The following is a 17,062-nucleotide window of genomic DNA, read 5'->3' on the forward strand; positions in this document are numbered from 1 at the left end:
GACAGTAAACCAAGCTCAGGATCGACCCTGGAGCTGTGAGGCAGTAACGCTACCCGCTGTACCACCATTCCACTCTGAATCAGCGTATTAGCTCACGCTGTGTCTTTCTGACGTCTCACTGCATCTTAAAAGCTGAGATAGTAATGCAAATAAAAATAAAAGGCAGCCTAATAACAATGAAATGTCAGACATCTATGACAGCTCTTCTAACAACTTGTTAGACTTGTTGTCTGAAACAAGTGAAAGTGAAAGCTGTTATATGATTTCTGATTTCTCCAGATAGTCTGTGCATGTTAAATATCTTCCAAAGAGATGTTAGGTCGATCATTTGTGGGGATTTCATCTGCACAGAGATTATACAAGTTATTAAGGAACATTTTATTACACGTTTACAAGCTTGTAAAACGAGATCCAGCTTTAGAACTGCTATCATTTTGTTTTGTTTTTCCCTCAATATATTATTATCATTATTAATTAACATACAGGGTTAAATAGTGCATGTTATTCGTGGATATTAATAGTGAAAGAAAAGAAAACAAAATGCACAAAGAGGTTAAACAAGGTATTATGTGATATTTTTACACGTTCATGACAGATCTTTTTTTGCACTATTACTTATCTTTCATCTTAGCATGCTCTGTTTGCTAATGATAATAAAAACGAGAGCATTTGTGAATCCCTCACACTCTCCTCACACCTTATTCCTCACCCTCTCAGACAAAAAGGGTACTAATCTCTACTTTTCCTCAGCACTCTTAACTTTTGTACCTGCATCTTTCACTTTCTTCAGAAATATGGATATAAAACTTTCATTTAATTTTAAAGTAAAGTTTTAAAAGTAGACTATGCACCTAGAAATAAAGGTACCAATAAAGGTACTTTTCCTTTGTCACTGCCATCAAGAGCATCTTCTGTTGTACCTTATGTATCATTCACCTTTAAAAATAAATGCATTGTACATAATTAGAGCTTAAGGACCACTGTGGTGTCTTTCAAGCTTTACTCTTAAAGCTGATTACTTCATGCACTTTCCCAGGTTTGCACTAAAGCTACTAAAGGTGTACCCTTGATGGCACCATGCCAGCAACCATGCCAGAGTGCAGTCTAGTTCCCTTTTTCCTAAGAGTGCAGTTCAAACTTGAGAAAATATGAGAAGAAATAAATAAATAAATAAAGTGTCCATGTGTTTTATACCGTTATTAACATAATTTGCAAATCGGACGTGTTCCAGTTTGCAGAAAAGGCTACTAAATAGTGCGCCAGAGAAGTACAGACTATTCTGACCCTGCCTTAGGGTCCTTTTGCTCTGAACAAGTGCGCCACCCAAGACAAGCGCGCAAAAACACAACTGGCTTTCTGTCCTGCGGCTCGGAGCGCGTCAGGGGTTGACGCCGATGACGTCTGCATCGTTGGCACGTGGGCTGCGACGTTCCGAGCCCATAAACAAAGGCACGTTGCGCTCGAGCGCCAGTCGCGTTAACGCCGGGGAGCGAGCACGCGCCGGGGACACTGTGCAAGCTTTCTTATTTTTACAGTTCTTTCCGAGATGGACAAAAAGCTTAGAACATTTAGGAACGGAAATTGAGGTAAGGAATAAATTTTAGCACATAAAAAAAATACAGAATAATTACAAGTTGCTCTCTCTCTCTCTCTCTCTCTCTCTGTCTCTGTCTCTCTGATAATCTGAACTTAATTTTACACTTTTGGGAAAACAGAACTACAGCTTTTTTTATCCGCAGGAGAGAAAAATTAGGAGACGCGCCGGTGCAGCGAGCGATCTGCAGCGATTTCACGAGAACCCGAATCAGCAGGTGTGTAAAGTGGAATAAATAAATTTAAAAAAACGCACACATACACACCCCATCTATATGTCTGTGGTTATGTACAAGGCTATGAGGCGTAAAGTGTTCTGGAGAGCCCTCCTGTGCACCCTGCTCCAAGGCGCAGGACAGGAGGAAGTTTCTCCAGGACCAGGTTTGGGAGCCTGGGTTGATTTTTCTTGTTTGCCTGATCCTCAGAGATGCCCTGCGTGCAGGCTCAGTATGGCACCTCTCCTCCAGGTGCCAGTCCTGCGTGTCAGAGCTACAGCTACAGCGAGTACAGCTGCGATTTCCTCACGCCCGAGTTCGTCAAGTTCAGCATGGACCTGACGAACGCGGAGCTCGCCGCCGCGTCTTCATCGCTGCCCAGCTTCAGCACGTTCTCCGACTCAGCCGGCGGTGCTGCGAGCTACGAGGCCAAGCCGCCGTGCCTGTACCAGCTTCCCCACTGCGCCGATCATCTCTCGGTCAAGTCGGAGGAAGGAGCCGCGGCGCACGCTGGTTACGCGCACCACCACCACCACCAGCACCAGCACCAGCAGCCGCAGCAGCCGCAGCAGACGCAGCAGCAGCACGCAGAGGATCCCGCCGTCGCCGCCGCCGCTGCCGCCGCTGCTGCGTCCTACTACAAACCGTGTCATTCGGGCTTCGCTCCGGCGTGGGACGACGCATCGTCTTTGCACGGCTTCCATCCGAGCTACCTGATGGAGCAGCAGCGCAAGAGCGCCGTGACGCGCTTCTTCTCGTTCAAGCCGTCCGCGTCGAGCGCGCACGTCTCCGCGTGTCACATGCGCTTCGACGGCGCCGCGCAGCACGGATTCGCGCCGCTGAGGAAGCAGCAGCAGCAGCAGCAGCAGCACGCACAACACCACAGCCTGGGATTCGCGCATCACAGCCTGCACATCAGTCACGGGCGAGTCCTGATGGAGAGCCCCGTGGTCTCTTCTTCTTCGTCTTCGTGCTCTCCGACTGCCACGCGTGGCCCCCCGCATGGAGAGGGTCTGTGCGCGGTGTGCGGTGACAACGCGGCGTGTCAGCACTACGGCGTGCGCACGTGCGAAGGCTGCAAGGGATTCTTCAAGGTATGCTCTGATGTCTTTTCTTTTTTCTTTTTAACCCAAGTTGGTAGCAACGTTAGGGTACTAAACTGTACCTTTCCTTATTGCTGTAGCCTTAAGAGTACCTTTATTACACCTCTTTTACCTAGAAAGGTGCATCATTTAAAACTTTTCTCTAAAAACTAATTATTTACCTTAAATCAACTTAACTGTGCACTATAAACACATTTCTCTAAATGAAAGACACATACTAGAGGTATGAAAAGTGCAAACAGAAGTAAAAGTTACAAATGAGTCCCCCTTTTTTTCTGGCATTAATGCATATGGTACACTTCAAAAGATAAAGGTACTGTTCCTCAACACTGGCATGATACCTCAGGGGAACACCTTTAGTACCTTTAATGCATCTGTTATGTGGGAAAGTTCACGTGATGTACCTTTAATTAGTTTTTATGAATTAAAGCTTTAAAAGTGCATAAAAGTGGTCTATAACAGGTCCAGTTCTGTACCTTAAAATTATTTTTAACGGTGTAAAGATACACTTTTGATGGAGAGCAAAAAGACCTTTGTTTGGTACCTTTATTTCTGATCTGAGGGTTTTCTAAGCTTGATGGAGAAAAGTATAATAAAAATGATATCTTTAAAAAAAAAAAACTTGATCACCAAACCTAGTTGTGTCCATTTTACTAGTTTAAAAGCTGACGTTATTTTGATGTCTTGCCAAAAATAGATTGCACAAAGGGTACTAAACTGTACCTTACCCTGTCCCTTGGGTGATACCCTTATCCTTTGTATCTTTAATATGCGTGAAGATATTGTACATTTAAAAAATGATGTAACTGGGTCTTTAAATGACCTTTTAGAGTTAATGTTAAAGGTACACAAACACCTTTCCAGGTAAAAGATTGTGAGTACCACCCTGGCCACAAAGAAAAGTACTTTTGCCCTTTTTTTCTGAGACTCTTGGATGAAAAAGGTAAAAAAATAAAAGCTTAACACAGAAACAGATATTTTGGAAACTTGGTTTAATCTTATTAAATGAATAACATAACTGAAGAGGAACGTCACTGTTCCCAAATTGTTGGCACCCAAGAAAGGAGTAAATTTCCAAAATAATCCCGACTCATAGTTCTGAGATTTAGCTCATTTTTAATTTTCCTTCACTCAGAACACCAGATCTATGTCATGAGCTCCTTATCAATCCCTACATGAGGAGAATAAAGCTGGAAGGAAAAATCTAGAAGTCTACAGTATCTTTAAGCACCTGGGCGATGTGAATGCGCTCATTTCTTAAATAGGAATTTCATGTTTGGACGGGTGGTGGTGTGGTGGTGTGGTGGTGTGGTAGTGGTGGTGGTGGTGTGGTGGTGTGGTGGTGTGGTGTGGTGGTGTGGTGTGGTGTGCAGGTGGTGTGGTGGTGTGGTAGTGGTGGTGGTGATGTGGTGGTGGTGGTGCGGTGGTGATGTGGTGGGGGGTTGGAGGAGTTGGGGGGGAGTGAAGGGAGAGTGAAGGGAGAGTGAAATTCCCAGCCGCCTCTTTAGCTCGCCATGCAGTGATGGGATAAATGCGCTAATCCGACAAGAGAGGTCAGAGAGTCAGCGCCGTGGGACCCCCGATTTATGTCAATCCACGGTTCTGTATTTACCCAGCGTGTGCCCCGTCCTGCTCCTGAATGTATTAGCCAGCTTTGCTTTGTTGAGCGCAGACTCGAGAGCCTCTTTTTCTTTTGTTCATTGATGAAACTGTGCTCTGTCAGTTATAAGTTCTTACTAATTGGTGTTGTCTTTCTGTAGCGCACGGTGCAGAAAAACGCCAAATATGTGTGTCTGGCGAACAAAAATTGCCCCGTCGATAAGCGGCGGAGGAACAGGTGCCAGTACTGCCGCTTTCAGAAGTGCCTCGTCGTCGGGATGGTAAAAGAAGGTACAGCCGACGTGAAACTGTGTTGCATTGTTTAAATCGTACATTCTTGACATTATCCTTTTGTTGTGTGTGTAATCAATGAAATTTTAGTTACAGTCTAATGAGGTTTTTTTGGGGGGGTCTAATTTCCAGTGGTAAGAACGGACAGTTTAAAAGGTCGACGAGGTCGTCTCCCATCCAAACCCAAAGGCCCCCAGGACGTCCCCGCCTCCTTATCACCTGCCAATCTCCTGAGCGCTCTGGTGAGGGCCCACATGGACTCCAACCCCTCCGCAGGCCGCCTGGATTACTCCAAAGTGAGTCAGTAAGCTGAAGAAAAGGAAAATGACACGTGTATCATTTGTTGATTTTTGTATGAATCAAATTTACAGACTGACAGAACGATTTCCTCTCCAGTTTCAGCCCAACCCGGACTACCACAGCGCCGGAGACGAGACCCTTCACATCCAGCAGTTTTACGACCTCCTAATGGGCTCCATGAGCATCATCCGTGGCTGGGCGGAGAAAATGCCTGGCTTCACCGAGCTCCCGAAATGTGACCAGGAGCTGCTGTTTGATTCTGCGTTCCTGGAGCTTTTCGTCTTGCGCTTGGCGTACAGGTGAAATTTTTAAGATCTTGGCTCTTCTCTCCGACGTCTTTACAGTTGCCTCTTAATCCCAAGCTCAAGCTAATCTCGTACACTGCTTCCCTCTTCCAATTTTTCCATCCAGATCCAACCTGATGGAGGACAAGCTGGTTTTCTGCAGCGGCGTCGTCTTGCACAGGATGCAGTGCGTGCGAGCGTTCGGAGAGTGGATCGACTCGATCGCAGAGTTCTCCTCAAGCCTCCAGAGCATGCGCATAGACGTCCCGGCGTTCTCCTGCATGGCTGCTCTCACGATAATCACAGGTGACTTGCCGAATACACACCTCACATCTCTCACATATTTCTCCTTTTCTCATTATGTCATATTTAAGCCGTTTTTTTTTTTTTTTTAAATTTACAGAGAGGCACGGCCTCAAGGAGCCCAAAAAGACAGAGGAGCTTCAGAGTAAGATTTTAACCTGCCTGAAGGATCACGTGGCCTGCAGTGGCCATCTGTCAAAACTGCTGGCCAAGTTGCCCGAGCTGCGCACGCTGTGCACGCAAGGACTTCAGCGCATCTTTTACCTGAAGCTCGAAGACTTGGTTCCGACGCCCGCCATCATCGAGAAGCTCTTTCGTGACACATTACCGTTCTGAGCACGTGGAACTTTATCAGAGTTTTATACGCTATAACTCAAGCAAAGGAGATTCTCTTCCACTCTCCTTGGACTAAAAGCGTCCACGAAGTCTGCGACACAACAGCGCAAGAGCTAAGAGCAGTTCTACGGAGTAGCTTTTTTTTTTTTTGCTCTTGTTGGGGAAAGGAAATCATCCTACCAGCTTGTTAATCATTTATTTACCCCTTAAACCTCCAGACGTCGTCATCGTAACTCCATAACTGCATACCTTTCACTATAGTTTCACTGTAGTTACTCGATAATATGCTTTATAACGGAATAATAAGCTTGGATTTGGGATTTTAAGGGGTTATTAATGGAAAGTCACTGATAATACAATAATGCAGTTTAAAAATATCTAAGCTATTGTTATGCATCTATGCATTTATTGATGGAGAGAGTACTATCGTGGAAAAAACAGGCTTTTTTTTTTTTTATTACACAGCAGATTTGACTCATTTATCATGCCATAGTAATGATCAAATATGAATTATGTCAGGAATGGAGAAAAAACAGAACATTTTTTTTTTATCATGAATTAATTTAGGAGTCACAGACACTTTGGGTAAATGTAACACTACACACAGTGGAGTCATCACTACCTATGCCTACATTTTTTTTGGCAAGTAAACTGTTTCATATTGTTGTTTTTTTTCTTTGTTGTGGCGCAAAAACCTGTTTTTTCTCGCGATAATGTGATCATGTGATAATATGAGCGCAGCTTTTGCGCCCCGGCGATTTGAAGTCTTGGTGTCATTTCAGTGGTTAAAAAAGTCATAATCACAGCATGAATAAGACAAAACGGTTTATTTTCCTTCTCTGGAACAAATATTGGATGCCATCTGCCTTATCTTATCTCTCAGAAACTCTGATTTAAATAAAAAAAAGGCGACTATGGAAACGCGGGTTTGCGTCGTTTGCGTTTCCGCCTGCAAACAAAAAGAAAGAAGGAAAGAAAGAAGGAAAGAAAGACAGATGGAAAGAAAGACAGAACTCCCCATACACAGACTTATTTTTTTTTTTTGAAATAGATGACCTATATTTTGCTGTGTTTATGATTTAACAGTGTATAAAGCTGCTCATTTCTACCGCGCCGCTTTTTTACGCATGGACATGAGGAGCTCTTAAACCACTTTTCATTTCATATTGAAATAATTCTTGAATAATATTTTCTTTCTAGTTTATCATTAACATCATGCCGACTCGTTTTTTTTTATTTTTTATTTTTTAAATGATGTCATTTCTGCATCTCTGCATTGTGTATATCTTATATAAAGGAAGCCGGTATGAATATCAATCTCTCGTGCTTTGCTAAATAAACTTGTGAATTAATATTCACATACATATGACTTTTATTGTATATATATATATATATATATATATATATATATATATATATATATATATATCTTTAAAAAAAAATAAACAATTTCTCGGTATTTTCTGTCGGAAGATTTGCGCAAAATGAAAATCCCTTTAAATATCTGATATAAATATCCATAATAAATCTCTACATTTCATATCTCCAGCTCTCTGAGCCACTGTTTAGGGCTCAACATTTGTTTTTTTTTTTAACTAATTTTATTAACGTTTATTTTAATATCTTTTATAGAAAGGCTAGTGAACTTTAAATGCCATGGAATCCATGCAATAAACCTCAAATCAAAATTAATCAAATAATAAAGACTCATGTAGAAATGAGTAGATATGGGAGGCATCAAAAAATATGAATCTTTTCATTTCAAATCTCTAGCTCTATGAACGACAGTTTTAGGACTACACTTTTATTTTACTTTTTAATTTTCTTTTATATTACCTGAGAATGCTACATATAGGATAATGAACTTAAAATATCTGAAATGTCCGAAACATGAAATAGACATAAATAAGTTAAAATAAAGTAAAATAACTATTTATTAAAAATAGTGTTTATTTATTTATTTATTTATTTATTCATTCATTTGTTCAAATAATATCTCTGGCTCTATAAACCTCATTTTTAGGGCTTCACTTTTCTTTTATTTCATATTATTTTATTATTTTTTTATTTACTAAGAATGCTACCTCTAATAGATATATAAAATGTCTCAAAATGGAATAAACACAAAACATATTAATATTAGTAAAAAATGAATAAAACAAAAATATTTCAAAAACTACACACTTTCCGTGTTTGGCATTTAAAGCAGAAATAATAAATTTTTAAATGTTTTTTTTTCTCTGACATTAATAAATGGCTAATATCTTTAGGCACAGAATATAGAATAAAGGTTTATAGAAGAAAAAGTCTATAATTTCAGGAATTCACTTTCTAAAAGTCTACAATAAAATTCCTTACATTTCAACTGAATGTTAAATTTGTATCCAGGTCAAAATTTTTCTAATTCTTCTTTTCCTCATCACTGCACTGTAACTCCACAGATGTGTGGTTTATTTTAGACGTGTGATAAAGCGATGATCATCCTGATGCAGAATGCAGCACACACACACACACGCATGCACCCATCCACACACCCACACAAACACACACACACACACACACACACTCAATCGCAGGCTACAGCAGAGTCCAGGAGAGCGGCTGTGAAAGTGCAGCTTGCTCTTTTTAAAAGGTCACGGCGCACGGCGAGCCTGTTACTGAACAGCTGAAACAACAAAACACACTCGGGATGCTGGAGTGTGTGTGTGTGTGTGTGTGGGTGTTAGAGAAGCATCAAATTAGAGGTCAGGACCCTGTGAACGCCCCTCCACACACCTCCACACCTACAGCAGCATAATGACACTGCTGTACGTCTCAGGTGAAAGATGATGAGAGAGAGAGAGAGAGAGAGAGAGAGAGAGAGATCTCAGTGATGAAACACTCTCTCTCTCTTTCTCTCTCTCTCTTTCCTGGAGTGTGACAGAGAGACACAGATCAGATCAGAGCTCTGTAACTACATTACATTCAGATAAATAAATGCAGACGTCGTTTTCTCGAAGATTTGATTTTGCCGTCTAAAAATCACAGGCTACATATAAAGGTATTCATTACAGGATAAAAAAAATCAATACTTTGGTCTTTGCTTTGTGAGTTTATGACATTATATCACTCTATATTCATCAGCGGAAAAAAATTATTACATCTGATAAGGTCAGGCATCTCTCTTTCTGTCTGTCTGTCTGTCTCTCTCTCTCTCTCTCTGTCTGCACTCTTTCTCCCTCTCAACCTCTCTCTACCTGACTTGTCTCTCTTGCTCTCTGTCTGTCTCTCAATTTTCTCTCTCTTTCTTTCACTCTTTCTATGCGTCTCTCTCTCTGTCTCTGTGTCTGTCTCTCTCATTCTCTCTCTTTGTCTCTATATCAGCCTGTCTCTCTCTGTCTCTCTCTCTGTCTCTCTGTCTGTCTGTCTGTCTCTCTCTCTCTGTCTCTCTTTGTCTCTATATCAGCCTGTCTCTCTCTTTCTCTCTCTCTGTCTCTGTCTGTCTGTCTGTCTGTCTGTCTCTCTCTCTGTCTGCACTCTTTCTCCCTCTCAACCTCTCTCTACCTGACTTGTCTCTCTTGCTCTCTGTCTGTCTCTCTCTCAATTTTCTCTCTCTTTCTTTCACTCTTTCTATGCGTCTCTCTCTCTGTCTCTGTGTCTGTCTCTCTCATTCTCTCTCTTTGTCTCTATATCAGCCTGTCTCTCTCTCTGTCTCTCTGTCTGTCTCTCTGTCTCTCTCTCTGTCTCTCTGTCTGTCTCTCTGTCTCTCTCTCTGTCTGTCTGTCTGTCTCTCTCTGTCTCTCTCTCTCTCCCCCTCAGGTGTCAGTACTCTATCCGTGTATGTGACATCTCCTCCTCCACGTTTTGGGAATTATGAAATATTGATTTATGTTCAGGAAGAAGGCTTTATAAAAATGATCACATCTGCGTGTGGGATTAATGCGGCGGCGGATCGATGCGCTTCCTGTTCCTCTGCGCTTTCGGCTGTCAGCGACGCTGAAATGCAAAAATCAGGAGATCGATATTATCTGAGATGTGTCACATTTATTATAATTATGAGAGTGAAGGAGTGGAGGAGGAGCAGCTCTGTGGGAGTTGGGGTGGGGAATGGGTCTGCAGGTTGCTCTCAGGAGTGTGTGTGTGTGTGTGTGTGTGTGGTAATGGGTAAAGCAATAATGTAATTTTCAAAAACAATACAAGCTTTTCTCCGTATTGGAGTTTTTCTCAAAAATTTATATTTCTTTACATTTATGCAAATGAAGCTACATCTAATTAAATATACGCAAATTTGAATACTTATTAAAATCAAAAATCTAATATTTGTATGAAGTTAGAATTAACATGAATATGGTAGAAAACACAAGTGCTGTTACAACAAATGTTTTAAAATCTAACATAAATCCAACAATTCATATTTATTTATGCAAACAAGCCTACATCTAATAAAATATGCATACATTTGCATACTTAATGAAACTGGAATATCATTGTTTCATCAAAAAGACAGAACGTACTGTTATAATGAATGTTTATGAATTTTTTCTCTATTAAATTGAACATAAATCCAAAAATTATCAACATTCTTAGAAATATTCTGTAATATTCTTGTAAATGAATAAGCATGCAAAAGGGAAAAATTTCATAAATCATCTTGAAACTGAGACTTTTTGGTTCTGAATATAGAAAAGAATTATTTAGAGAACATTTTTCTTCTTCTTTAAAAACTTAAGGTTTATAAAAGAAGCTGAAGTGTATATCATAATGACACGTCCATTAAAATATTTATCACGAAGTGAGTTTTTTAGGGATATATGACATGACATGTTTGTACAGAATCCTTCACGATAACTGACATTAACCTACATAAACATTTATAAAGCCTTGTTCCAACAGATATCAACTGCCATTAAAAAACACTTGTAATTAGTGATGTCAAAGTTGACATAACAGCCTTTGTGACATAAAGGACTTGTTATAAGATTTTTGGTCACATTTTCTATGAAGGCAATATTCATAATGCCCTATGAACACATTCCTAACAGGTTATAATGCATTCAAAAGGCATGGTTATATAACAATGCTTATTGTTCTTTATGAATTGATGATATACTGCATTATACATAGTATTTATAAGACATTATGTCACTAATACCACAGAAATTTAGTCCCAGTGTGGTTTGGAAATGACACCTTTCCAATTTTTCTCCTATGTCAAGCTATGTCACATTATGACTGTTATAGTCATAACATCATATCAACTGACTTCTCATGTCTCAGATCGTCATTTATTAGTCTTAATGTGACATAGCTTGACATAGGAGGCTAACTGAAAATAAGCTCTGCAGCATCTCATGTACTCTACATTTGGTGGAGATCAGTAGGAAAACCTGTAGTGTTATGAAGAGTATAACACAAACAGTCATTACACTGTAATAACAGCTCTATGACTGTTCATTAAGGGACTTACATAAAGTAAGATTTATATGTCTGTTATAAATACATGACAATTTCACACAAAATAACACCATAATAACTGACATTTGTGTATTTTGTGTAAGAGTTTTATGTATATATGTATATGTACAGTTTATGTATATATCCCAATGACATGTTATAACACCATAATGACTGTTATGCACATTTTCTCTGATCCTAAATTAGAGTGTATTAACAAAAATCTGTCACAATACATAATTTCAAATCAAAATAAACACAATTATTATATCAGTTGTGAGATTAATCCTTTATAAATGTCTATGTAGATTTATGTCAGTAGTCATGAAGGGCTTATGTAGGTGTTATGTAGTGCTATAAACTTCCATTAAGTGAAGCAAGACGTAAGACGCAAAGTGTGGCTTGGCGATATAACGTTATGAACACAACTTATAATGAATTAATCATTAATAATGCACAATAATGATAGCTATAAAGTGTAATGCATTATCATTAATAATTATAACAAGGTGTTTAATGCTTTATGAATGCATTATAACATAATATGAAGGGGCTCATAGTTCATTATAAATGTGACCTGCATAGAAAGTGTTACCTTTTTTCTTTTCCAGTATTTAACAAATACATAAATAAGATAAATAATACAGAACAGTAGAGAGGACAATGGTGATGTTTGTCTCTCTCTCTTTCACTCTCTCTGTGTCTATGTCTCTCGCTGCTTCTCTCTCTCTCAATCAGCTTATCTCCCTCTCTCTCTCTCTCTCTCTCTCTCTCTCTCTCTCTCTCTCTCTTTGTATGTCTCTATCTGTGTCTGTCTCTGTCTCTCTTCCTCTCTCACTTTCACTCTCTCTGTGTCTATGTCTCTCGCTGCTTCTCTCTCTCTCAATCAGCTTATCTCCCTCTCTCTTCCTCTCTCTCTTTCACTCTCTCTGTGTCTATGTCTCTCGCTGCTTCTCTCTCTCTCAATCAGCTTATCTCCCTCTCTCTCTCTCTCTCTCTCTCTCTCTTTGTATGTCTCTATCTGTGTCTGTCTGTCTGTCTCTCTCTCTCTCTCTCTCTCTCTCTCTCTGTGTCTCTCGCTGCTTCTCTCTCTCAATCAGCCTATCTCCCTCTCTCTCTCTCTCTCTCTCTCTCTCTTTGTATGTCTCTATCTGTGTCTGTCTGTCTCTCTCTCTCTGTATGTCTCTGTCTCTCTCTTTTTCTGTCTCTCTGTATGTCTCTATCTGTGTCTGTCTATCTCTCTCTCTCTCTCTCTCTCTCTCTCTCTCTGTATGTCTCTATCTGTGTCTGTCTGTCTGTCTCCTTCTCTCTCTCTCTCTCTCTCTCTCTCTCTCTTTACATTGTATCATTAATGTATGTCTGACCCGGGATTTCCCACAATGCTCCTGGATGCCGAGCACTCACTCACATACACACACACTCACTCACATACACACACACACAAACACACACACACTCACATTTGCATATGACCTTTAATTCAAATGTCTGGAAAGATTGAGCGGTACAGAGCTGCTGTTATTTCAGAGGAAAGTCAGTAACAACCCTCAGCACCTCGACCCTCACGTGTGTGTTTGAAGCATTTTAATAAGATTTAATGTTGTAATGATTTATTCATTGACTATTCAGACTTATTGGTTACACACCATAGTGAACATCTTACTCATAGTAAGCGTGTGTGTGTGTGTGTGTGTGTGAAGTGTGTGCTGGGTGAACACAAATGAATTTCCCTAAAATATTAGCTGATACTTTAATGTACTGCTAATGATGTACTATAGACAGGTTAGTAAGGAATAAAACACTCCGTGTCACACTGTTACGGGAAAATAATCAGCGACGGGGTGGTGTGATGAAGCAGAGATACTCTTAGCATGCTGGTGTTTATTATTTTCTTACAGTATGTCCTGATGTGTTTTATTCCTCTTATACAACAGTAAATTGCAAACGGTTATATTTTTAACCATGTGGTGCTTTTATCCATTTATAGTTACGTTTTATGATGTAGAATTGTATCACTTAGGTTATAAACAGTTGTCTCTTCTCTTTCTGTTGTTATTACCGAGAAACCACAAAGCATAACCTCGTAGAACTTAAAGTTATGTCGGAGACTTAAAGCTTTACCTTTGATCACTACAAAGCACTGACACTGGAGACTCCTTCCATAAATGTTAAATAAACATCTCCTTACTGTTGAGAAAACTTCACCATATCAACAATTTTTTTAAATTCTCCTTACAAGTCCTTGTCAATGAGCTGTTACTATAGAAACGATAACGTAGTAGAATGAGTGCATTAATATAAACCTGTGATCTGCAGCTGCACTACTGTCAAAGCTGCTGTTATAGAAAATTAATCAACACCTTCTGACCAATCAGAATCCAGAATTCAGCAGTACGAGTTGTGGGACAAAAGATTTTCTAACTTTAACTATTGACAAGGTTGAAACATATTTAATATTTGCTGAGACATTTACACTGTTGTATTGTCTGGATGTGTGGGTTCTATAAGTGTAGAAGTTTTATGCAGTGTCAACTCCAGAATTATTGGCACCCTTCATGAAACTGAGCAAAATTCAATGTATAAAATAACATGCAACAAAGTGATATTTTGATGGCCAGAAGAATCAGTGAGATACAGTTTGAATGAGTGAATTTGTAAAATATTTATTTATCACGGCCCTTGAACCTCTTGGTAGTGTTAACCATTTTTTTTATATCCAATACAGTGAAAAAAATGACCTTGGATCAAACTTAAAACTATCGCATCAACTTGTTGTTTGTCTGTTGCAACATTTTTTTTTCAGTTTTTCCAAATTTTGTCAATCATCATTTGGATGATTAAAGCTGTTTGAAGTCTCACATGGTGATGGATTACAAATGGATTTGACATTTTATTTAATTAAAGGCAACACTAGATTTCCTGGAGACTCTGAGCATTTTTATTTATTTATTTTTATTTTTATTTGTTATTAATTAAAATGTAATGATTAATTTTATTATAACAAAATAATAATAATGTGCAATGTTAATTTAATACAGTCTTTTTGAATATAATGTTTGCACATTATATTGAAGGGTGCCATTATTTCTGGTGATTAAGAAAATCACAAGGTTGATTACTGTAGACTTTCATCAGTTCCTGTATAGACTGGCTTTATTTATTGAATTATTTCCTTGAAAATGTATGTGTGTGTGTGTGTGTGTGTGTGCACATGTGTGTATCCTCACCTTTGCACTGATATTTTACAGCCTCACCTTTCCATTGGTTAATGCGCGTAAAGGCCCCGCCCACCTCCTCTCCTATTAGTCTAACCGTAACCCAAAGCCAGCCGTCTACAGTTAATGGTCCCTGCTCTGGTTAAATGGATCGGCTCGTACTGCATGGAAATATCCATCCCATAATTCATGCGCAGAGGAGGCGGGTGGCGGTTGTGCTATCGCCATGGATACACACGAGTGAAATATGAGCGAGTGGATGCTGTTCATTATTCTCAGAGAAATTAAATGGTGGGGAATGAAGCTTTGAAATGTGAGTGGAATTTAAGTGGTCACGTTCTGTAATAAGGTCGTCTTTGTTAATAAGACCGTCTGCCACAGGTAAACAAACAACTGACCCGAGAGAGAGAGAGAGAGAGAGAGAGAGAGACAGTGAGAGAGAGAGAGAGGGAGAGAGAGAGAGACAGAGAGAGACGGATAAAGAGTCAAAGAGAAAGAGCGAAAAAGACATAGAGATGGACAGAGAGAGAGACGCACATAGACACAGAGTGAGAGACAGATAGCGAGAGAGAGACTAACAGAGAGAGATGGAGAAACATCAAGGGAGACAGGGAGAGACAGAGAGACACCTAGATATAAAAAGACAGAGAGAGAAAGACATAGATAGAGAGGGATAGAGACAGAGAGAGAGGCAGAGACAGAGAGGAAGAGAGAGCCACAATACACTGATAGAGAGGGCGAGAGACACAGACAGAGAGAGAGAGAGACATAGACAGAGGGAGAAACAGACAGAGAGTGAAACTTAGACAAAGAGACAAAGAGACAGAGAGAGACAGAAAGAAAGAAAGAGAAATATAGAGAGACAGACATTATGAGAGACACACAGAGAGACAGAGAGACATAGAGAGAGATAGAGAGACATAGACAGAGAGAGACTTAGAGGGAGGAACAGACAGAAAGTGAAACTTAGAGAAAGAAACAAAGAGACAGAAAGAAACAAAGAAAGAGAAATATAGAGAGACAGAGAGACAGACATTATGAGAGACAGACAGACAGAGAGAGAGAGAGAGAGAGAGACATAGAGAGAGATAGAGAGACATGGACAGAGAGAGACAGACAGAGATTTATTTATTTATTTATTTATTTATTTATTTATTTACTTTTTTGCCAGAAGATTGGCAATATTTGTATTAATGCTTAATTTCTATTCTCCATGTTACAATTAATTTGTTTGTTGTTAATAACTGTTCTTCTCTTTCCTGTATATAGGCATGCCAATGCCAAAGCTTGATAAATTAGAGAGAGAGAGAGACATAGATAGAGAGAGAGAGACAGAGAAAGAGACACACAGACAGAGACAGAAACATAGATAGATAGAGAGAGAGTGAGAGACAGAGAGACAGAGAGACAGAGGGAGAGAGAGAGTTGCTATAAATCATCATTTTTACTTTTCAGTACTGATGGTCACGTTGTGTTTTTATAAACAGAGTGATGATGAATATTCCTCTGCTCCAGTCTGTACACGTTACACACAGACGTGCTCTCATTCTGTCTGCTCGCTCTCACATGTCCCTAATGCAGAACCCTGAAGCTCTCCTCCATCCACAGCTTGAGAAAAAGAAACAGAGAAACTGAAAAATGGAGAAGTGGAGAAACGGAGAAATGGAGGTCTGTCCAGCGTTTGCCGCTTTGATGTCCATATTGATTCGGCTACAAAGCGGAAAACGGCTTATCACAGCTCGAGCAGGGGATCGCAATCTGCGGCAGATAGGAGCAGAGCGACACGTTCTCACAAATCCTTACTGTCGGCAATCTACAACTGATGAATTGGCCCACAACACACACACACCCACACACACACACACACAAACACATATGCAGTGACTTTCCATCACACCTGTGTCACAGATCAAAAATAAATGAGTGTTAATCATCTGTTTTTACACAACATTAAAACTCAGTAGTGGAAGCTTATGACTGTTTATAACTGCTGTAAGTGAGAACATGAACTAACTAACTTCATGGAAGTAGCACAACATTAAATGTAACTAGAAAAGGATAAAAACAATTCATTGCTCTTTAATATATAAAAAATTGCTGGAAAGTTGCTGTGGTGTGGATGTGCTGTTATTGGAAAATAATCAATCTCCTGATGTTAACTGTAGCTCTGCTTCATCACACCAATTTGCTGTTGATTATTTTTCTATAACAGCACAACATGGAGTGCTTTATTCCTTACTGGTGAATGGTGTTTTCATTAGTGAAGCAGTGAGACATGACACCGAGGTCGAGTTTCCTCCAGTTTCCTGTATATGTCTTTTTTGTTGGAGAGAAACCCTGTCGTTCTCTCAAAACCCACTGGGATGTAAATGAACTCGGCGTTTCTTTCT

At 39.7% G+C, this 17,062-nt stretch overlaps 1 protein-coding gene across 1 annotated transcript; it reads left to right on the forward strand.

The window, feature by feature from the left end:
* The first annotated feature begins 1,204 nt into the window (after nucleotides 1-1,204).
* nr4a2b (nuclear receptor subfamily 4, group A, member 2b) lies at nucleotides 1,205-7,383 on the forward strand. The gene is made up of 8 exons (XM_026933154.3): nucleotides 1,205-1,586; nucleotides 1,740-1,811; nucleotides 2,019-2,902; nucleotides 4,672-4,801; nucleotides 4,934-5,097; nucleotides 5,198-5,400; nucleotides 5,513-5,691; nucleotides 5,789-7,383. Exons 3-8 carry the CDS (start codon nucleotides 2,021-2,023, stop codon nucleotides 6,022-6,024), a joined length of 1,794 nt encoding a protein of 597 aa, XP_026788955.3. The 5' UTR covers nucleotides 1,205-1,586; nucleotides 1,740-1,811; nucleotides 2,019-2,020; the 3' UTR covers nucleotides 6,025-7,383.
* The last annotated feature ends 9,679 nt before the right edge of the window (nucleotides 7,384-17,062 follow it).

This window comes from Pangasianodon hypophthalmus, chromosome 2, assembly GCF_027358585.1.
Source record: "Pangasianodon hypophthalmus isolate fPanHyp1 chromosome 2, fPanHyp1.pri, whole genome shotgun sequence".
Lineage (NCBI taxonomy): Eukaryota > Metazoa > Chordata > Actinopteri > Siluriformes > Pangasiidae > Pangasianodon > Pangasianodon hypophthalmus.

Bases quoted from the DNA above. Each gene is read 5' to 3' on its own strand.
- nr4a2b (XM_026933154.3), top strand. From the start codon at position 2,021: ATGCCCTGCGTGCAGGCTCAGTATGGCACCTCTCCTCCAGGTGCCAGT. The intron at 4,802-4,933 runs GTACAGCCGACG...TCTAATTTCCAG, and splicing joins CGTCGGGATGGTAAAAGAAG to TGGTAAGAACGGACAGTTTA. The intron at 5,401-5,512 runs GTGAAATTTTTA...TTTTCCATCCAG, and splicing joins GTCTTGCGCTTGGCGTACAG to ATCCAACCTGATGGAGGACA.